The 22,858-nt window shown below is 40.7% G+C and overlaps 2 protein-coding genes across 2 annotated transcripts; one reads left to right on the top strand and one right to left on the bottom strand.

Moving 5' to 3' along the window:
• Window positions 1-971: 971 nt before the first annotated feature.
• bri3 (brain protein I3) lies at window positions 972-4,942 on the bottom strand. The gene is made up of 3 exons (XM_079456225.1): window positions 4,283-4,942; window positions 3,240-3,375; window positions 972-2,083 (listed from the first exon to the last, which is right to left on the bottom strand). Exons 1-3 carry the CDS (start codon window positions 4,419-4,421, stop codon window positions 1,951-1,953), a joined length of 408 nt encoding a protein of 135 aa, XP_079312351.1. The 5' UTR covers window positions 4,422-4,942; the 3' UTR covers window positions 972-1,950.
• A 1,824-nt stretch (window positions 4,943-6,766) lies between these two features.
• On the top strand, window positions 6,767-22,782 carry tecpr1b (tectonin beta-propeller repeat containing 1b). Its single transcript, XM_079456229.1, has 25 exons — window positions 6,767-6,881; window positions 7,229-7,450; window positions 7,962-8,147; window positions 8,664-8,786; window positions 9,256-9,378; window positions 9,762-9,936; window positions 10,408-10,505; window positions 11,394-11,495; window positions 13,383-13,513; window positions 13,618-14,048; window positions 14,936-15,033; window positions 15,694-15,849; window positions 16,029-16,178; window positions 16,299-16,456; window positions 16,988-17,121; window positions 17,228-17,315; window positions 17,389-17,485; window positions 17,554-17,633; window positions 17,717-17,773; window positions 18,096-18,270; window positions 18,424-18,559; window positions 18,884-18,976; window positions 19,256-19,362; window positions 20,335-20,454; window positions 22,202-22,782. The coding sequence occupies exons 2-25, from the start codon at window positions 7,238-7,240 to the stop codon at window positions 22,304-22,306; spliced, it is 3,336 nt and encodes a 1,111-aa protein (XP_079312355.1). The 5' UTR covers window positions 6,767-6,881; window positions 7,229-7,237; the 3' UTR covers window positions 22,307-22,782.
• Window positions 22,783-22,858: the final 76 nt, after the last annotated feature.

Below are 22,858 nucleotides of genomic sequence, written 5' to 3'. Positions count from 1 at the left end.
TACATGCATTACAATTTACTGTGAATGTAATAGTATACATCCTCCACACTTACCATTTTTTTGGCGAAAGGTTCGGATGATAGAATTGACAGTTGATCTTTTTAGATTTGGATCAACTAATGTGGCACTTCTGCCATAGTAAGGCCTCGGTTCACCACATGATCAATGATGGCGGCCCGGACTTCATTAGAGACACCAGTTCTGCCTCCCCCTCTCTCATGACCAACCCTTTGATGGGCCCCATGCCCACCTCTCTGACCTCTCTGACGGATCCCTTGTCCACGAGCTCTTCCTATTCCTTGCTGTCTATCCTGCTCCATGTTGAAAGAAATTGCCAGTGTTTACACCCCCACTTTTATATAAACAGACTTTTTGATGCTTTTTGTACTAACAGTTGTGAGGTGTTACCACATACTTGTGAAAATCGTACCAAAGCGAATAAGAAAAAACTGTAACAGTAAGCTCAGCTTTCCCAAACAAACTTCAATCGCTTACACATTAGACAACATGACCCATTACAAAGAATTTGAAAAGGTTCAGTTGAAGCAAAATGGAAATTCTTTCATCATGTGCGCATCCTCTGCAGAATGTAAAAGATGTGATAAAAACACCACCGACTTCAATCGTATACACAAAACCACTCAAACATTTGTCAAAATATCCTCTTTTGTGTTCCACTGAAGAAAGAGTTGCACAGGTTTGGAACCACGTGAGGGTGAATAAATGATGTTGACTGAACTTTAATTTTGGGGGTGTGCTATCCCTTTGAGCCTACTGGTGCATTCCAGCAACATTCAGTAGAATTGAACACAATTCATATTTGGCAATTGTTTTATTTTTGGAAATGAAAAAAAATTCTGTTTGCCAAAATGGTATTAAAAAACTAAAGCAGTGTAAACTGCTGTGGTATTGGCCCTTAAACATAATTGATGCACATGGAAATTCAACACAATGATTTAGACACAAAGGGCAACACTTGTAGGATTTATTTACAATCTCTTAATGTAAAAAAAGTTAGAAGCGATTATAACAGCATGCCTACATCATGAAGAAAATCACGCTGATCTGAACACGGCCGAGACTGATTGTCGGTCACTGGAAGAAAAACAATTCCATTGTCAAAGAGTAACTCGACGTGTCCTCATGTGACACTCTATATATTTAGGTGCCACCTTGACTTGTTTATTGCAGGTTTCATTTTTAACTTGACGGAGGACCTCGAGTAAAACTACACAACTTTCTTTCAATGGACCTCAACTGGACTGACATTGAAAATCAGTGCAGTACAAGAAAAACATGGCCCCCAAAACAACAGACCGCATGAAGAAAGAAATCCAAGATATACATATACAACAGTGTGTACTGAAAGCACAAAGAAAGAATAAAAGAGAAGTTAAACGTGACGTTTTGATCTTATGAAGACATGTGATGTGATGTGACACATGGCTGGAACAATCAACAGAAATTTCAGGAAGAAAACCGGTGATGTGGAGTTTGAACATATTCTCATGAGCCTGAAACACTCGGTGATGAAACTGAAAATCAAACAAGGAAATAAATCATCCGGCCCCGTTTCATTTATGTGGAAAGCGAGTCTGTGTCCATCCAGGAATTACTCCCAGCGAGTCCAAGCTCATTCGCTTCATGTTTACTCTGCCATCACCAAGGCACTAGTGAGTCGATGACTGGCTTTAATATGATTCAACGTTTTACATAAAGAAAAACAAAATTCAGCAAATAGTGCTTGCAAGGCATATGAAAGTTAAAAATAAGGATGAGCAGCGTGTCACATCTTCTTGACAGGTTGCTTACTCTTGTGATGGTTCGATTATCATTGTACGAAAGTGACATTTGACATTATAGACGTACTGTGATTACATATACAGTTAATGATGCTGATGCTTAAAACTGAACGCTAAAAAAAGACGAGGACTGGGGTTCTTGGTCCCTTTAGCCGAATGTGGCTCCACAGTTTGGACATCTCCTCTGACGCAGGGCCAGACAGAAGAGAATTCCCAGAGGAAAGAAGAATATGGCACACATGATTCCCAGACAGGTGAAATCATCCTCCAGCACGCCGACCCTGCACAGACCACACATCACATCAGTCATTTATCAACACCACACCGATTAACAAATCCTGCTTTGTTGCGTTTTGATTGGGAAGATGTTACGTTCATGGTTGTCTGCAGAACACTTCTAAAACTTGCTCGATGTTAGAGGCCTGACAACTCTATACGTTAAAACAGCGAGATGTATTGCCAGGCACGGTCAGACGTCATTCTCTCGATTACTCAGAAATGACTGTCAGCCTGTGGAGTCCTGTTTATCCAAGCAAAAAGGTAAATATAACTGATCTACTTGATGTACTCGCAGGTTTAGCAAACACTTTGTAAAACCCTAAATTGAGATCCTCCAATAGCACAATGTGTTATTTTTGAGCAGACGTTTGCTGTAACCGGTCATTGCATTGATCTTGTGAATGAGGCTAAGTTCAGGGTGAAATCACTGCTGTCATGAGCCTGACCGTGACTCTTGTGATGTGACCGGACTCTCTCTCTCTCTCGGTCACATGCCCAAGCAGGAACTGATTATACATTAAAACTGTGTCAACATCTTTAAACTGGTCAAAGTCCAGTTTAAGGCCAGAAACATGAACTAACAGCTTCAGTACTTTCAAATACATATTAAAAACAAGATACATATATTCACAAACAGTATATATTTTGGTTTACATATGCCATACAGTATATAAACCAAATTGTCATTATTTTTATTTAAGTCCTCTAGGCATCAATAAAGCCTGTCTTTATTTAGGTGATATGCCTACATCTTACTGAAACTAATGCAAAACAGAGCAAGTGTTATTTATGGTTTGGCAGGAAAGGTCAAAGAAGCTTGTGAAACTTCCAGGAGTGAGTTAGCAACGGTTATGTCTCAGCCAGTGATCTGTCATGTGCTTACAGAAGAACATAGATGATCAAGCGGAAACAGAAACCACTGCGGTCACTGTGAATTCTCTAGAAACCGAATCTGCTCCATTTATGGATTTCCCTTCACACAAAACCGACATGATGTAAAGTTTCACTGTCTAATACTGTTGACGTGTCTCTTATGGAATAAATACACATTTTAAGGGATGCCTTGGTGGCATATTACACGACACTGGGACAAAGTAAAACTGACTTTGTTTTCATGATGACGCATTGTTAGAAAGTGACGCGTGTACTGAAGCTCACCTGCAGGCCGGACATCCACCCACCACCACCACAGAGGGCTGGACGATGGTATAAGTGCTGGTGTAGGCCGTCTGACCTGCTACTGCCGCAGGCTGACCCTGAGCTGCTGGATAACCTGCCGCTGCAGCTGGAAAACCTGCCAGTGACAATAATAAACACGTTTAACATGCCTCTCCTCTCACTTCAGGTGTCAGTCACACACACGCCAATGTTTTTGAATAGTAAATGGATGAAAAACGATGTACGACGTGATGCTGCCATCAAATGTTGAATGTTGAAATGGATTCGATCCATGTTCATCTCAAATAATCGGATTATTCACCGTGAAAATCGATTATAATACGTGATGACTGAAATCCCTTGAGACGTTAAAAGAATCGCAGTTCACTGCAAACATGGTAAATGTTGATATGCTGATATTTCTTTAAAAAAGTAAAAGTTAGGAAATAACCAACAAAGTCTTAAGTTTGTTTATATTAAAGAGACTCTTGTATTATTCTTTTTTTTAAACTGCAAGTTAGTTAGTTAAACCGATTATGCGGCAATAAACTAACCACTATAGATGAATGTTTTCTCCTACATTTACATTTACCATAATAATCATCCGACAAGAAAAACTTTACTATAGTAAACAGTGCAAAACTATACAAAACAGTGTTTCTGAATCTTACTAAAGTATTTCAACTTTAAAGTCAATACTACAAGTACAAAATACTAAAGTATGCTTTGGTGTGATTAGTGATTAGCATAATAGTATACTACAATTTACAACAGATTACTATAGTAAATATTCGCATTATAGTAAAATCATCGTTACGTTACCAAATCTCTTCAGTGCAGTGTAACACTATGTACACACACACACACAAGTTGTGCGTTGGTTTTAAAATACAGTGTGTGCGTGCTCGGCTTCATGCAGCGCTGCGCAGGCCGATCGGCGTATGACATCGAAGTGCCGCGAGAGCGGTTCAAAATAAGCGCTTCCGAATCTCTCTCGCGATACTTTATTGGTCTTGCGCAGCGTATATGTGCGCTTCTCTTGCCTTGATAGGGCGGCGGGGCTGCCGGAGGCTGGAAGCCCGCCGCGGGCGGAGCGGCCGCGGGGATCGCGCCGTACCCGTACGCAACCGGGACCGCGTTATACGCCGGGGGTCTGTCCTGAAGAAGAGGTTTATTATCCATGTCCGCTCTCACGTCACCAAACTGACATCAAATCCTCTTCTGCGTTGTTCGGTAAAGTTCACGCACAAAGGAAAACAAATGCGAGATAGAAAAGTTCTCTCTCTCCATGCGACTTCAGCCGGAGGGTTGTTCAAGCGACCTAAAGATGCGCCATCGCTGTATCCTCCCGATCGCTCGCTGCTCTTATGAGAGAAACGTGATTTATTACGCAAGTTCAACTCCTCGAACTCAAAGCGACGACGATCCTGCTGCCACTGCACTGTCACGAGACTCGGGTCATGTGATCGAGCGGCTGCGGGGGCGGGGTGACGTCTTAAAGAGACAAGCGCTCGTTTTAAAGATCCCTGCGGACAAATATCTCACATATAGACTAAACAGGGGGACACCTGTGAAGAAAGCACACGTTTCGTCTGATAGACATCTGGCAGATGCTGTTTGCTCATCTGCCCTACATCTCTGACACGTCTGCTGTCAGGTGTCCTATAGACCTCTGGAAGATGTCTGTGAGATGAATGATGTACAACAGATGTTTTTACTCAGCAGATGTTTATCAGAGATCTGACAGATGTACCTGTGCTATCTGGGATGTGACGTGGACATAGGCATCCTAAAGTAATTGGAATGATCAGATCACCCAAGATAGCAGTCGTCACAAAGGTCACGGTGTAGATGAAAATAGAGAGATGTCTGCCTTTCCTTTAGTAAGAGATGCATAGACTCACAATGATCACAATGTTCCCTTTAACCTAATCATTCAGCTGATGCTATCATGTTCATTCAATGCTCGCATAGCCTACATTTCATCTTCCAGGTTGAATATGAATAGACAATCCAGCGAATGGCAACATTGTGTCATGTGCTTTGTCAGTCACAGTGATGCCCTGGGGGTTAAACTCACCGTGAAATCAAAACTGAAAGGTGTTTTTTGCTGTGTCGGTCAACACATTTTCCTCTACGACGAGGGAGGGATGTGAAGAACAGCAGACAGGAGATAAAGTGCTAAAACACTGGGTGAAGTGATGACTTTGACTAGAACCAGATTATTATAACTCATTTATGACCACCTATGTAAAAAAAATATTATTAAGAAATTATTTGAGCGACTGGGTTGGATTGAAATCCTCAATGAGCTGTAACGCAGCTGATGATGAGTTATATGTGTTATCAGAGATATACATCATGTAGGCCTCGTTTTCTTGATGCCCCGGATGAATGAAAACATTTACAGAAACAGAGCTATTCAACGCGTAGGACTATAGTGTGATAAAACTGCAAATCCTTGGTAAAATGGATGATGGTTTTATTCAAATAACGCTGTGTTTTAGACATTTGTTTTACCAAAGTTTTATGACAAACGCTTTAGATAATGGCACGCAATGTACCGCATAATTTACCAGATTTGACATCGTAACTAATTGTAACAGTAATGTACCTCTACAGTACATATCTGTAGCTGAAGGGGAACAATATGCTAAGTTTGGGGAATAAAGAAGCCAGGAAATGAAAGTATTTTTTGACATTAGGCTTCATTTTTATTTGATTGATTTTAGGATTGTTGGTCACAAATAATTTATTTTTATTATTAATTATGAGTTATTTTGCTGAATTTTAACGTGTAAAATGTTGATCTCTCGAGACTTATCAAGTATTTCAAGAGTGCTTTGATTTGGATGTTTATATGGCATCAGTTCCCTCATACGTATTTATTCCCCAAACTTTGCATAATATTGTTCCCCTTTAGCTACAGATATTTACTGTAGAGGTGCATTACTGTAACAACTAGTTTAATCCTGTTTAGTTATTAAGCGTTACCAAAGTAAGTGATTATCACAAAACAAAACAAAAAACTAGCTTAAACCGTGTCACTTCCATAAGAGATGCTCAATAAACATTTATATACCTTCCAACTTTTTAATAAACGAGAAGCTATTCATATAACGTCATAGAAAACACAGATAAATGCGTGAATGCAACAATCACCGAAGAAGTGTATCATATCACATATTTTCAAATTCATAACAGGGTTTATAATGAAGCGTTTAATCGTTTAAACAAGCGCGAGACTGATCGTAAACATTGTTGTATAGATACAAAATAAATGTGATCTAATATGGCATTTTAAGACATCGTCAGTCTGAAGTAACAGGTTGTTAATAAAGTTAGTACTCGAGTATCACCTTAGAGTTTTAATAATTGAAACCTCATTGAATAATTGATCGCGTAAAGTGCACGAGAGCGCCGTCCGACGGAAAAACATACGTGCGCTCGCTTTCTGTCCAATCAGACGCCTGCATTGCCACACTTCCGCGAGCATTGACCAATCAGCGCGCAAATACCCTCAACTTCCGGCTCTGGGTCTCTGAGCCCTCGGGCTGTGATAGAATAATGAAGGGAATAAAAACAAACGTCTGGCTCGTGTTTATAATGCGCGGAATATATCAAGACACGAGAACATAAACGGTAGGTTTTTATGACGCATCATTTTCTCACAAAGTGTATTCGCATTTCTATTCGTCTCACGTATTTGTCCAATTAACATGACATTAAAAAATCAAATGTTTACATTTAGTTCACATTGATAAGAGAAGAAGACATCTGCAGTCAGAAGTCTTTTTTCCAGTTGCACGCAGTACCCGTGGGAAAATGACTAGCCTTAGTCATTTAATAGGCATGTTTTAGTAAATGAGAGGTTATTGTTGTGTTACTACATTTATAGATGTATACGCGTATATAGGTTGCATTTTGTACGTGTAAATTGTCGCTAGTGTTATGTAAAGATGTGTAGTTGTGCTGTGTGTAATCTACAGGGATTGAAGATGCTGTGTGCAGTGGATGTGTACGGGCGGGTGTTCAGTCTGTCTGCCGCCAGAGGGCGCTGGACACGCGCATCTGATCTGCTGCTCGAGCTGAAGCGCGTGTCGGCCTCTCAGCGCTGCTGCTGGGGAGTTGGATGTGACCATCAGCTTTATCTTAATGTCCACCCGTCCGATGTGCCTATCCGACACCTGGAAGAGACCTATGAAAACCAGGCATGTTCGAAATATGTGAAAATATATTGCAAAGTATAATAGTCTAACGTGCACTGAAGATGAAAATGAATATTAGTAGTTTTAGGAAAATAATAGAGGTACAAAGACAGACAGGAACATTTGACATACGTTCAAATACCCTGGAGTATATATCAAAATATTGACTAGATCAAGCTGTAGTGAAATTCCCATGTAGACTAACTATAGTGAATATTCAGCACATGCTACAATAATGCAATATTCAATACTTACTTTCAATACACCAAATATAGGACAGTGTTATTGGTAACGCAATAAGGTTTATTTGTGAGCATTCTAACAATGAAAAAGACTCTTTACTGATAGTCTGAGTTCATATTCATTGCAGAATTGACTGATATTATTATAAAGGGTTATCATAGTAATGAACATAAATGCGGTGATAAACACAGGGTCATGTCAGATCATATGTTGAGCTTCTACGACACACCAGTATCCACTGTCCTGTTCAGCATCAATTCATGTTTTACAGAGATGGAACCCAGTTGAAGGTTACACCGACACACTTCTGCCGACGGATCGCTGGCAGTGGACGGATGAGTTGGGCTTGAATCAACAGCCTCTTCACAGCTTTGTGTTGCCCTCTGCTAACTGGGAGTGGGAGGGTGACTGGTACGTGGATGATGAAAGCTGTGGAAGAGAATCCACTGAGACTGGGGTGAGTGACACAATCCACAAACTCAACTCATCCCAAACTTAGAGGGATACTTCAACCAGAAATGAAAAATCTGTCATCATTTACTCGCCTTCGAGTTGTTCCAAATGTGTATAAATGTCTTTGTTCTGATGAACACAGAGAAGATATTTGGAAGAATGAAGATAACCAGACGGATCTCGACCCCCGTTGACTCCCATAGTAGGAAAACATCTATTTGTTCCGTTGAACACAAAATAAGACATTGTGAAGGATGTAGAATAGCCAGCCCTTCTGGAGGACCTTGGACAACTATTGTAATATTCCTAATATGGGAGTCAATGGCGTTCAAGATCTGTCTGGTTACAAGCATTCTTTTAAATATCTTCTCTTTGTTCATCAGAACAAATACATTTATACACATTTGGAACAACTGGAAGGCGAGCAAACGATGACAGGATTTTCATTTTTGAGGGCTGTATCATACTACTCCTGTGCTGTCAGAATAAATTTGAGTTTGCTTGATCTTATGTACTATAGGGATGGCAGTATGCAGTGGACTTTCCTGCCACCTTCACCAAAGAGAAGAAGTGGAACTCATGTGTCCGTCGCAGGCGATGGCTTCGGTATAGGAGATATAAAGCGCTGGGATCATGGGCCAAGGTATAACAGCTTAACACCAGCTAACTTGTTGAATTTCTAAACAATATGGGTAATAGTACTTTGTTAAAGTGATACCTCACCCAAAAATGATTTTACTCGCCTTCGAGTTGTTCCAAATGTGTATGAATGTCATTGTTCTGATGAACACAGAGAAAGATTGTTGGAAGAATGCTTGTAACCAGACAGATCTTGACCCCCATTGACTCCCATATTAGGAATATTACAATAGTTGTCCAAGGTGCTCCAGAAGGGTTGGCTATTCTACATTCTTCACAATGTCTTCTTTTGTGTTCAACGGAACAAATAGATGTTTTCCTACTATGGGAGTCAACGGGGGTCAAGATCTGCATTCTTGTAGGACAGAAAACAGTTCTGAGGCATCCCTTTAATCATATACTATAATGTATTTGACACCTGATGTCATTGTCACATATGTTGGGTCGTTTCGAAGGTGTGTTTTTTGGTGCAGGTGCCTTTGGACAGAGGCAGACCCCCTCCAGAACCCTTCATTGACATCACCTGTGGAGGATGGGACATGAGTGACAGTCCTGAAAAACACATTTGTCTCTGGGCCGTTTCCCAACAAGGGAAGGTGAGAGGAAGCTTTTCATCTGTTGATCCGCTTGTCCGGCCAAAGCCAAACAACAATGTTAATGTAAATTGTATATATTTTAATGAACCGTTTTAAATGAATCATTAAAATACTTAGTGTCCTTCTTTTATGTGTTTTGCTTTTGTTAGTTTAAAAGCTAATGATCACAATCAACTTTAAATTTAAAATTACAGTTGCAGTACAGATTTCTGACCACTAGAGTTCAGTGTTGTTCTCTGAAGCGCTCCAGTCCCGCTGTCTTATATTTAGGTTCGACAGCCACCACCACCTCCTGATGGATCAACCACTAGCTCACAAGAATGTGAGCGCCCATCCGAAAGGTCACTGAATGTATGTTACACAGATTGAAAGTGTTTTCGCAGGTATGGTTCTGCACGGGCATCAGGCACCAGAACCCTGAGGGTTCCAGCTGGGAGTCTGTCCAGGTGCCCAGAGAGGTTGCTCAGGTCAGCGCAGGGCCAAAAGACCTGGTGTGGGTCGTCCTCTGGGATGGACAACTGCTGGTCAGAACGGGCGTCAGCAAAGACTGCCCTAAAGGTCTGACACCCACAGATTTATTCCTGGACTTGAAATTCCTGCTTTGAATTCACACATACAGTACATGTTTGAAATGTCTTGAAGCTCGATGTTATTTGCGGTGAAACCTTCATGTCACGGTCATGTCAATATCATGACAGAGGCATGAACATACAACCTGATTTGGACACCTAAGTCGCAATTGTGAATGCCATTGATTTCACCATGAGTAACTTGAAAACTCTAAAAGTGTCCATTGATTTATATCCTTTCTAAGCACAGTAAACTCTTTTTTTGTTGGTTGAAATGTTGTACTTGAGAGTGCGCTTGTACTGGCTTTACATAGAAATGCCTCTTGGTTTGATGTTTCATTATATAAAGCAGTGGTGACATGTGCACATTCATCTGTGTGGTTTGGGTGTAATAAGGTGTGTCTTATCTTGTATCTTGTCAAGATTTTCTTTAAGCTTTAAAAGGTTTTGATGTTCTCAGGTTCATCGTGGGAGGTGGTAGAGTCCCCGAATCAGAAAATAGTTGTTCATGTCGCAGTGGGCGTCAGTGTGGTTTGGGCTGTTACCAAGGACAACAAAGTAAGATGATACATGACAGTTCTGTTTAGTAAGACTTTGCAGCAAGGTTGTTTTTAATGCATTAACTAACATGATCTAACATTAAAACAGTTTTTGAGCTTTTATTAATCTTTGTAGATTTTGTTAATGTCAATAAAATGATTCTTGTAAATTCATGATGCATTAATAAATGTTAACAGATACAAGTTTGATTTAAAAATGTATTAGTAAATGTTGAAATTTACACGAACTATATACTAAGTAGTGCTGTTCACGACTCGTTGGAATGCTTACTTCTGATTGGCCGGTCGCACATTTGCAAGTTCGTTATTCCCAGATAACAACCTCCCAAAACTAATAACACACGGTAACCCAGATGCAGCAAATAATTTTGACAGGTTTTGTTTGACAAATTAAATATAAATATGTCTTTTAATAACATATATGACATTATCTTTGCAAATGATTAAACCAAATTGCCTGTTCGTGAGACTTTAACGCCATTTTCCTCACGGAAGCTCTGCATTCGGCAAAAACTAGCTAATAAAACATTCACATTTCTTGTCCAGTTTTTTCTCATGTGGCAACTATGCGTGTAATAAGCAGGATAATGTACAAGCAGCCCCAAAATAAGCCCCTTCAGTGTGATACAAGACCCTCCGCTTCTCGTCGTGTGCCGATCACACTGACTGGGCTTATTTCTGCGATAACAACCAGCTGCCTGTACCTTATCCCTTACATAACTCATGTTAACAAATACAACCTTATTGTGTTATAAGTGTTACCAAAATGTTTTATTAAAATGGTGGTTCTGCATACTAAATTGAGCTTACTACTAGTTACAGTAACCACTACATGAGTATTCCATTCTGAAAATATCAATTTCATGTGTGTATTTGTGTGTGATAGGTGTGGTTCAGGAGGGGAGTGAATTCCCACAATCCCACTGGTTCAGGCTGGATCAGTATTGGTGGAGAGATGGTGATGCTAAGTGTGGGGCCGAATGACCAAGTGAGATTAAATACTTCCCTATGGCATATACTCTATAAATGTACCGTATTGTCCATTCAATTCAAGCAATACAACAATCGGCTTGGTTTTAGGAATCATTGATTCATTCCCAAATGGAAGTTAAACACAAAAGTTTATTTCAAATCCATCAGCCTAAATATTAGCAATAGGGTAGTGCTGCTTGCCTTATAAATCACCACTAACCAGTGATGAACAAATGTTTGTCTTCTATTCGGTCTCGCTAACAAAGTATTTCATCTGGAATAATAATTTTCTCCTGCATGGACATTTCCAGTGGCCATGGTACATGCCCTTGGGGAACACCCATCCACAATAAGGTGGGGACAGACAGTTCTGATTACAATTGCGTTCTTATATGCAATTTTGGGGATTAACCATCATTAGATCCTCAAACCCACAGACCAATACATGTATATTAATCCAGCACCACAGGCTGTGTATCCACTGTCCATGTTTATATGCACAAACACCCGCCATCCAATTGGCATCTCCAGCTCACACTGGCCCCTCCCCTCACACCATGAGGACCGGCATGTACTGTAAGGTCTGTAGGAGTCGGATTGCAGTGGGTGTTGATTTTTAGAGTCACTGAGTCTCTGTGTGGAGTTTGCAAGCGGTGCAAACTTCTCTCTCTCTCTCTCTCTCTCTGCAATTTGACCCCCTGGCTCTTCCTGTTGCCCACCTCCTGCCCAACCATATATATACACCTTCAATTCTCACTGTCCCGCGCACAGCCATTTGGGAGCACATCTAATTTGAGTTTGGCTGCATTCCATCATTCCATACTTAACATTTTAGTTCTGACCGCCTGGGCTGTGTGTTGAACTCAGCTGTCCTGCTAATATTTGATCTTCTCTAATTTGGGCTAATCAGAAAGAATATTCTCTACACGACAACTATACCACCAGTCATTCACCACATTTTATATTTATTGTCAATCCCTCAACTTTAGGATAACATACATTCATCTCAAGAATAATGCCGTTACTAAGGAAATTCCAAATCATATTTATATTTGTCTCTTTGTTTTCTAGTTTTCTAATAAAAGAAACTAATGTTTGCACAGTGATAGTTTTGTCTGCAAACAAAGTTTCTACATTGAAGCAGATGCCTTCAGATAAATAAATATTTACCCTGAACATCTGACAGGTGGTGTTACATGATCATTCACAGATGACAACGTTCATTTCCAAAAGTGTTACAGGCCATTGACATCATCTACTTAAAACATATTTCCCAAGTTACCCAAAAATAAAAATTCATATATATATATATATGTTTAGAATATTTATTGAATGACTCTTTCTTCTTTGAAACAGTAAAGCTGTTTTGAGTACTGTCTCATGATTTTGGTTTTATTATCTTCAGAACATCTTCGGAGACATGAGAGTAACATTTTGAAGATTTTCATTGATCATTCTTTTGATCATGTTTATGCAATTAGTATTCAGAAGAATTATGTTATTGGTTTAAAGAGTGTCTATTTCTAGCATTCTGACCAATGATATGTGTGTTTTGAGCAAGAATACTTGGAATAAATCCACATTTTACAACGTTTAAAACAAATCCTCCCAAACACTTCCGTGTAATAATGAAGTTGACGTACATGAGTACTTTACAGCCCTGGACAGCTGAAGGAGGCTATTTAAAAGCCTAAATCTAAATACTCATGTGACGCTAGTCTGACCTACAGTAAATGTCTGTTGTTGTTTATGCTCATAAATCAGTTCACATTAATAAATCTAAAACCAATGACCCAACTATTCTCCAACACTTTATTTTAAATTATATTTAACATTTTGTCAGTAGAAGTCTTTATGAAAAAAGAAATCTATATTAGATATGTTAAGGTTTGTTGTAACACAGGTATGGGGGGTTGGCAGCGATGACCGGATGGTGTATTTTCGCCATGGTGTGACGGCCACTGAGGTGACGGGCAGGTCATGGGTCGCTGTGTCTGCTCAGCTCGACTGCGGAGGAATCACACGCCAATCCAGGTGTGAAGTTTTCTCAAGTGTCTTGCGATATCATATGGGATTTTCATTTCCAACCAATAGATGGCGTCTTAATTCTGAAAGCCTCTATTTCACATTATGTTCAGTGCCTGCACGCTCAATGATGCTAGTGAGGTCACGACTCCTTCCCAGGGTTCAGTTCTGGACACGTACGTTCCAAATCCACAAGTCCCCAAGATCACAAGTGACAGCTTCATCTCTGCCCTGGTGTCTGAGCGCTCTGACTCTACTGTACCTGAGGGAAACCAGGAGACGAGTCAAGAGCCCGATTCCTCTATCATGACCCCGACACTTCCGTGCAGCCAGTCGGATGGCGCTGATACACCGTGGAGTAATGTTGACTTGGAGGAGATGAAGGGATCTGTACCCAGCACTGCCAGGAGCTCTGTGGCCACGTACCCCTTTGAGCTAGCGCAGAAGACGGTGGAGCAGGAGGACGTGCCGCCCTGGGCCTGGGTCACCGGAGGAGGATGTGACATTGACTCCAGCTCACCAATCAGCTGGCTGAACACCACAGGTGTTAATATTCTATAGCATCACAGATGTCACAGTAAAACACATCACATTTAGTCATTTAGCAGATGCTTTTATCCAAAGACTTACAGGGAGCTCAGGGAGCAATAAAGCGATATGTCATACAGGAGCAATAATCTACTCTGCATGCGTACAGGCTGGCAAGCGCCTCACAAGAGCCCCGCTCCAGAGAATAGTCAATCAATATTGATCACAATATAGTCAAGATTTTGACACATTTCCGAGTGAAATTAAAATTTTTACCATAAAAAGAGTCTTTCATCTTTGATTTTATTGGATGTATAAAAACAGCCTTTGCATTTTTGAATGGAACTGGCTGCAGACTGACAGTTGAAGGGGAGGAGTTGATGGATGCTCCACCCAAGCCGTCTAACAATCGTCATTTAAGATGGCAGTCACTACAGGACAGAAGTGCATTTTCAGATCTAAAGATTATGAGAAAGAGAATAACTCGCTTTGATAAACTATTACAATTAATCACTGCAATATTTCATGAAAAAATAGGAATTATAATTTTTCATTTCACTGGGACTTTAACATTAACATCTTTGGTTAGACCAGGCGCGTGTGCGTTTTAACTTTTTAGCGGAAAGCAATAAGCAAAAGAAGTGATATAAAACAGGACATTTAGAAATGCAATATGTTAAGATGGTTTACTTGCACATTTTGCGTAAAATGTAGGATTACTAAATGTAAAAATAGCCTATGGGATTGTAATATTCAGTCATTATAATTGTATTTATAAAAAAGTATTTTTATTAAATAAATAACTTTCAAACAATGTGACAAAGTAACACATGAGCGTGATCGCTTAAGTTCAAGTTTCAGATGTTTGTTTCCTCATCATTTGTATTTGTGCGTATGTTTCAGATGCAGGGCTCATTTCTCCATCCATCACACCTGCTCTCGGTGTTACACACACACCCACAGAAAAATCCCCACACGACAGACACTCGTCAGGAGACACGGTACTGTTTAACACATCTAATGCATTTACCACGCTACAGGTAAACAAAAAATAAAGACATTTATAAATGTTTAATACTCCCTTCTTCACAAGTTGTTTGAATGAGACTGTTTGCTGAGTGAAGATATGAAGACAAAATGAGATTAGTCCGCTCAACAATCATGCTTTTTGTAACGTTATCATGTTTTTATGGTGTTATTTAGCTGTATTCAATAAAAATGATTGATATTAATTGGAATGCACAATTAAAAACATTTTGAACATTTTTAAACACAGACTTTGGAAATAAACTCTTCAAATGTAGAAAAGCACTTTCTGTTACGCATAAACTCTGACACCACACTGAAAACCTGATATTTGGTTTCATGTAACCCTGAAAGCTAATGTAAAAGACTTTGTGATTCCCGAAATCACATTGCTCATGTTTCTCAAGGAAAATGGGGGATTTCCCGTCAAATTACGTTATTCTCAACATCGGTCCACACCAGCTCCATAACAACATTCAAACAAATTCCTTTAGCAAGTTCCAAAACCGTCACATTTATATTATTATATATTAAGACAGTTTGATGGAATTTACTATCAAATAAGGTCTCAGACCTTTTCTTCAATATTTGCTAGATGTTTGTTGCTTGACTCAGAAGGCGCATGTGTGTGTCAGTGTGTGCGTGTGATCCGAGGCTGTATGTGTTGGTGGAGAGACTGGTCTCCTCATCAGTGGGAGGATGTGAGTTTGATGCTGGAGCGGGTGAGAGGTGCTGGAGATCAGGCCGAGCACATCCTCTACTTCTACTACACCCACAACCACCAGAAGAAGGTAAACATGTGCTATCACACGTTAGCTTCTGGTGTATAAGCAGACCAACGCTTTGTGCGTTCCTTAAATGGGACGTTTAAAGAAAGACTGGTTTCTACGTCACACCACAAAGCCACTCGGACCATTAACTCACACCAACACGAGCGGAAACAGGCTTTTTTCTGTATCGTGTGTTTCAGTATGTGCACGCGTTGATAAAGGAGGTGACAGCGCTGGTGCCTGTGTTCAGAGACTCTCTCTACGCGATGGCTGTGTACACGGCCGAACGCACCCGACAGAGACGTCCCATTTTACTGGCAACTCACTCTCAACAAGACTTCAATACTTGGGTAAAATACATTACACAGTCTTTCAATAATCATTGGTTTTAAAGACGGAACGTGTCCGTGATGAATGTCAAGATCCACGCACTCGGCTGCTACATGTTGTTTTGTTTGTAATGTGTGCAGCTTTCTCTGTTGAATGAGTCGTGCTGTGAATCCAGAGGTCTGGGACATCATCTGTCTCAACAGGCCCTGTGGGCTGTGACCTCTAAAGGTGACATCATGGTCCATGAGCCGTCACCCAGCCTGGAGGCTTCAGCTCAGTATTTACCCTGCGATCAGATGTAGGAACATCATCATCTCACTTTTCTTGGTGGTCATATCTTGTTGGGCTCTGTTTCAAACCTAATCGAGCTGTTTTAATGTAGTCTTCACAGACATTTTGTTGAAATTCAACACACACTGGACTGGACGCATGAATAAATGAAACTTTGGAATGCTCTCTTATTTTATCGGCGGCTGTGTATTTAGCCGCTATTGCATTTGATTAGATCCACGTGCTGCGTCGCATTCTGGGATTCGAGGACACGTGCAATCGAATTTTCTCGATTTTTCTACAAAGCATAATAAAGCCATTATTCTTTCACACTGCACCGATGTTGCAATTAAAATGCACTGTAGTCAGACATCTTTCTAGTTGTTGGATCAGAGCCGATCTCTGATCTGATCTTTTGGTTCTTTTACCCATGTGTTGGCTCGCGTGTCCATGGAACCGCTGATGATTTGGTTTTCTTCAGAGCTGTGTGCACTGGGTCAGTTATTGTGATGTTGTCTCATGACTGTGTGTTTGTTATGCGTCGTGTGATGGCTGTCAGGTTCTGGCGTCAGGTTCCGGGTCACCTGCTCTGTGTGGAGTCTAACAGTCTGGGTGTGGTGTGGGGTATCGGTCACGATCACACTGCCTGGGTCTACACAGAGGGCTTCAGGGGAGACTCGCCTCAGCCTCAGGGTAAACTTGATGTTTGTGCATTACTCCGACCCATGCATTACTCTCACCTGCGTCTATTCCTGCTGTACGATCACTCGTCACGAAACAATCATTTCTCTCATTTCAGGAAATATTAACCAGACAATAACTGACGTAAGGGGCGTGTACGTCTATGAGAACCAGAGGTGGAACCCGATGACGGGATATACAGATAAGTGAGTGTCCATTAACTCACGTGTGACCTTCAGACAATGTTTTACAAACGTCCCCTCTTTCTCTCTCTCTCAGGGGTCTTCCAACAGATCGCTACATGTGGAGCGATGCGTCAGGTCTAAGAGAGTGTACCAAAGAGAACGCCAACCCTCCCTCGCCGCAGTGGATATGGGTACGCTGTTTGTTTTTGTATTTTTTTTTGTGCCGTCTCTAAATGACGGCAGAACGTGTTTTTCGCAGGTATCTGATTGGGCCGTAGACTACGGTGTCCCCGGAGGGTCAGATAAAGAAGGATGGCAGTATGCTGCAGATTTCCCTGTGTATGTTTTGTCAGTATGATCATATAAACCGATGTACTTCTGATCCAAACTGAGAGCTAGATTTCTTTCTCTTGATCGTACAGGACCTTCCACGGTTATAAGACGATGAAGGACTTTGTGCGACGCAGGCGGTGGGTGAGGTCAGTTCTGAGTTAATGCCCGACATTACAGGGAAAACAAACCAACGAGGGCCAAGAACTAAATATGAAGAGTTTACCCATTTAGCTGTATTTTTTGTAGTTATTATGACTCAAATAAAAACAAACCAACTCCAGTTTGATTGGAATGCACAATAAAAATACTCTCTTTGAAATGAAACTCTTCAAATAAAAAAATAGCAACATCCGATATATGTGAACTTTGATAATAACAAGAATGATATCGTCGTGATCACTTTGACAGTGCTTTTATGCTACAGCATCTCTACAGGAAATGATGTAGAACACATGTGGTGTCTTACAGGAAGTGTCAGATCGCTCTCACTGGACCTTGGCACAAAGTTCCTCCCATCCCTCTGAGTGACATCACCATCCTGCCGTGTCTGACTCAGTGCAGCTTGGAGCAGGTTCCTCTGTGGGCCATCAGTGAGAAGGGAGATGTGTTGTGTCGTCTGGGGGTCACAGCTGATAACCCTGCCGTGAGCATCGAGCTCACACATTCTGTGTTTTAGGAGTGCATTGTAAAATTGTTTATAAGTGACAAACTGTTTGAGGACCATCAGTTTTTCAAGAATGAGTTTTCATGGCCGTACGGCACCGTCCTCTAACCAGAAGTCTCTGTGAAACCACAGGGTAACTCCTGGCTTCATGTAGGGACAGATCAGCCGTGTAAGTCCATCTCCATAGGTGGAGGTCATCAGGTGTGGGCCATTGCCAGGGATGGTGCCGTCTTCTACAGGGGCTCTGTGTCTGCCCACAACCCAGCTGGTGAGAGCACAGAATCCTGCTCACACCTAGAGGCCTGTTCACAGCTAGAATGATAACTGTATTAGCTTTCACACCACAGGATGACCTTGTATGTTACTGCTAAGCTCACGCCATTTGAGTTTGAGTGCATTTTGATTGGCTGTCAATGTTTCGTTGTTGAAAAAATGAAAAGCTCTCTCTGAAAGTGATCTTTGTTTTGTTCCGCCTCTCTACCCTGGCTCTGCCATGGCTTCCGTCCCCCGTTCGAACCCTTTTCAAATGAGACATTTCTTGACTCTTAATGCCATACATTAGATGTCACATTACCCATCATTCTTTTCATAGGTGAATGCTGGTACCACATTCCCTCTCCACCGAGACAAACCCTCAAACAGGTGTGTGTGGGCCGGACCTCTGTTTATGCTGTGGATGAAAACAGTGAGTCCGGTTTTTACTCGAATTACATTTTAAAAGAAGAAATGTGACCGTAGTGTTTGTATTTATTCTGCACTGTATTGTTTCTATGAAACGCCCTACTACATTTAAAAAGCAGTGCTATGTTTGCATACTGCACGGAACATTGTATCCCACAATGCAATGCGTTCAACTTGACCTCCATTTCCAGTGACAAAAGAACGAGGCAATATCACCTGTGATTTTGATCACGTGTTTCACTGCCAAGACATCTCGACAGGAGCTGTGGTTGTGTTTGTGCAGGTAATCTGTGGTACAGACAGGGTTTGACACCCAGCTATCCTCAGGGCTCCGCATGGGAACTCATCTCCAGCAATGTGTGTAAGGTGTCCGTTGGACCACTGGACCAGGTCTGAAAGCTTTTACACTAATATGGCAATAAATGTGATTCGACATTAAATCAATAATCTTTGCTTTCTAGGGGTGGCATAGAGCAGATATTCAAATGCTTGTCATTAGCACCTCAAATATGTTTTTTCTTCTTCTGTATATTCAGCGGTTTGTATTGTAAACAGACCCTTTAGACTGTAAAGTGCATGTAAAAATAAACAGCTTAATAGAGCTCCGGAGGTCTGAACAATCTGAACTCACTGAGGAGAGAATGAGGCATTGCCATTGGTATTGACAAAGGCTGTTTACTTTACAAATCGTACTAGACACATGACATCATCACTCGCCTTGTCCAGCTGTGCAATGGCAGTAGGCTCCTAACACAACCCCATCGTGTCTGACCATCTGACCACCACCCATGGCTTCAATGGAAGGTTGTTTTGTTTTTTGGGAATGTTTAACCTAAGCTATGCTGGGCACCTACAAACAAAGACAGCTAGGGTGGATTACGTTAGCTTACAACACAGTTGACTTACCCTTCCAATGAGGACAAAGCAGGTTAAAGCCGGCAGACTCCAAAGCTACATATCCATTACAAAATCACGTCAGTTTTTACCACTCGGGCTTTTAAAGAGTAAGACGATGAAAAGTTGATGAGGTAGTTGTAGATATTAGGATCTGGTGAGGAGATTTATCTATTTATTTATTGATAGGCATTAGAACAGATCCCTATAATGCCCCCGGGGTGCTTTTGTTTAATCGATTAAGTTTTGCTATGAACAGATCTCTGTCTTTTGCATTAAAGTGCGCAGTGAATTCTGTTCCCTTGAAACTCGTGATGGTGCCGTTCATTTCATATTCGCTCCCGACTGTCACCGCCTGTCAGTATGGCGGTGTAAAATGAATAGGTCACGTGACTGCCGGAGCTCTATTCTGTGCCACCATAAAGATTTGCTAAATGAGTTGCTGGACATTGGGTTTTATTTGTCCAGGTGTGGATAATCGCTGACAAAATGGCAGGTTTTCCATCAGAGAGTTCAGGAACTGTGTGCCACAGGCTGGGAGTGAAACCCATGCACCCAAAAGGCCTGAGCTGGGACTTTGGCATAGGAGTAAGTCCTATCATTTCACCATAGAGATAAAGTCGATTCACATAGAAACTATTTGTGAAGACAAAAATAACTGGTGAATCTACTATGAAGGTAGATTCATGGCAAAACTTGAGAGCGTGTAGATGTTAATTTGTGAACTTGTAAAGTAAATATTTGTACCTGTACACTAAAATGTACACTCTGAGCCTCAATGTGAAATCTCGTACAAATGCATTGCACATATTTACACGTTTTCATAGATTCAGATTTGAATTGCTACCACAAATACGCATCTACAACCTCTCAAAACTGCAGTTTCAAATCTTCCCGCCTTGACTTTTGCTGCTACTGTTGATAAACCCTCAAAACTAAGTCAGAGGCGAGAGAAGGAGCGGGATGTGATGACGTCACGCGGCTGAGCCACACCGCCCCCAAATGGCAGAAAAATCACAATGAAAGGATAATAGTTAATTTTTTTTTAAATAATACTGTTTTCAACTTAAGTGAAACCATCACACTTATTACATAACGTATACTATCTTGTATAGATAACATTCCTTAATGTATTTTAATGACATCATTCGATACACTATCGATATTCCGTTGTGTACTATAGTTTGACTACAATGCCACCATGAACAGTATTGGGGTTGTGGGTTTACCTGGAAGTTCTCATGGAAGGTTTGGATTTTTTTACAGGTGAGCTTAAAAATATTTGATCAATATTTAGTGTACAATTATTTACTCATGTGGTAAAGACTAGCCGCAGGATAATGCATCCAGTTGGTTGTTATTCCAGAATAAAAATTAATAAAACACTAACTTTCTCTCCACAGGTATTGGTCTGGTAACTTGGTATTAGCACCTATTGTATTATTGCTCTATGAACTCTCTGGCGGTCACTTTGGATAAACGCGTCTGCTAAATGACTAAATGTAAATGTTCTTTTATTTAATATTGATCATTATCATCAGCAAACTTGCTTCAGCTAAATTCGATTGTTAATTTGCTAATTTATACATCACCCTCATCAGATTCAAGATCTTTATTGTCATATATACCTGAAGTTATATTTTCCCGCCTTAACAAACTAAGAACAAAGATACACTACAGTAAATGTTAATAGAAAAGTTCATATTTAATTTTAAAAAACTGACACTAAGTAGTATTTTAGTAATGGAAAATGTATTTATTGGTTTATAGATTCACCTTAAATTAAATACTGTATTAGTCTTTTTGTGATTTTCCTGCCATTAGGGGCGGTGTGGCTCAGCCGTATGACGTCATCAAATGCCGCTCCTTCAAATGTGAATCTAGGAAACGTGTAAATATGTGCAATGCATTTGTATCTGCCAATGTCGGTTTACACGCTTGTGGCTATTTTTCTGCTATTTCAAATTCAGCAGACAGATTTGTGAGTTTTGTCCACGAGTGCAAATCTCAACATTCAACTTTTTATTTGACAAGTTTTCACATGGGGCTGCGAGTGTAAATTTAGTGTACAGGTAAAAATACTTTACATCTACACGCTCTCAAGTTTTGCTACTGATTTACCTTCATAATCTACTATCTGCCCGTATGCATATCTCTGAATTGATATATATTAAAAATAAATACACAGTAGGCCTACTGCAGGATGATCACGGTTTTCAGAACCAATAATGATGTAGTTTTGACATCTACCAGCAGGGTTGAGCCAGTGAAACATGGACTAAAACTTGTTTGGCAACTCTTTTTGACTTAACTACCGTCACGTGTTATTAAACAGGGTGGATGGGAGCATCTGTCCGTGAGGGGAAACTCCACAGAAGCCCAGCGCGTGCTTCCCTGCCGGACACAGAGCCAGGTGAACGGCAACGCCATGAGCCGCTAGACTTCATCATCATCATCATCATCATCACGCATAGACCCCGTGTCCTTTAACCACGTGATCTGTTTCTTTTCTCGGTCCACTTGCCTGCACAACAAACCTTGTTTTCATGACGTTTATGAATTAAGTAGCCTTGTTCAGTTCTGGTTCCGTCATTTTGTGCTATGAGCAGGTTACATTTTTCCAGCACTTAAACAACATATTTCTGTTACTGTCATCTGTGTTTGTGATTTTGGTTTGACATTCTTATATCAGTCAACGTGAAACAATATTTGCAATTAACCTTCATACTGTGATGTCACTGTGGTAACGCTGCATTTACCTACAACCGCTGAAATGGTGTCAAGAGATGCAGAGCCACTTATTACAATGGCAATAAGACTATGAATGAAAATATTATGAATGGGTCAGGGGCTCAAGTTGAATCAAACTTAACAAACAGGATTTTGTTCTTGTTTTTCAATAAAGCTCTGTTGATGAACACCTGCTAGTTTCTGACTTAAACAAAGCGTCCGAAAAAAATCTGTAAAGCAGGGCACAGTATACCGTATTCAT

The sequence above is a fragment of the Barbatula barbatula genome (assembly GCF_947034865.1).
Source record: "Barbatula barbatula genome assembly, chromosome: 5".
Lineage (NCBI taxonomy): Eukaryota > Metazoa > Chordata > Actinopteri > Cypriniformes > Nemacheilidae > Barbatula > Barbatula barbatula.
Note: the sequence above shows the minus strand (reverse complement) of the source record. Positions and strands in the feature narration are given on the sequence as shown.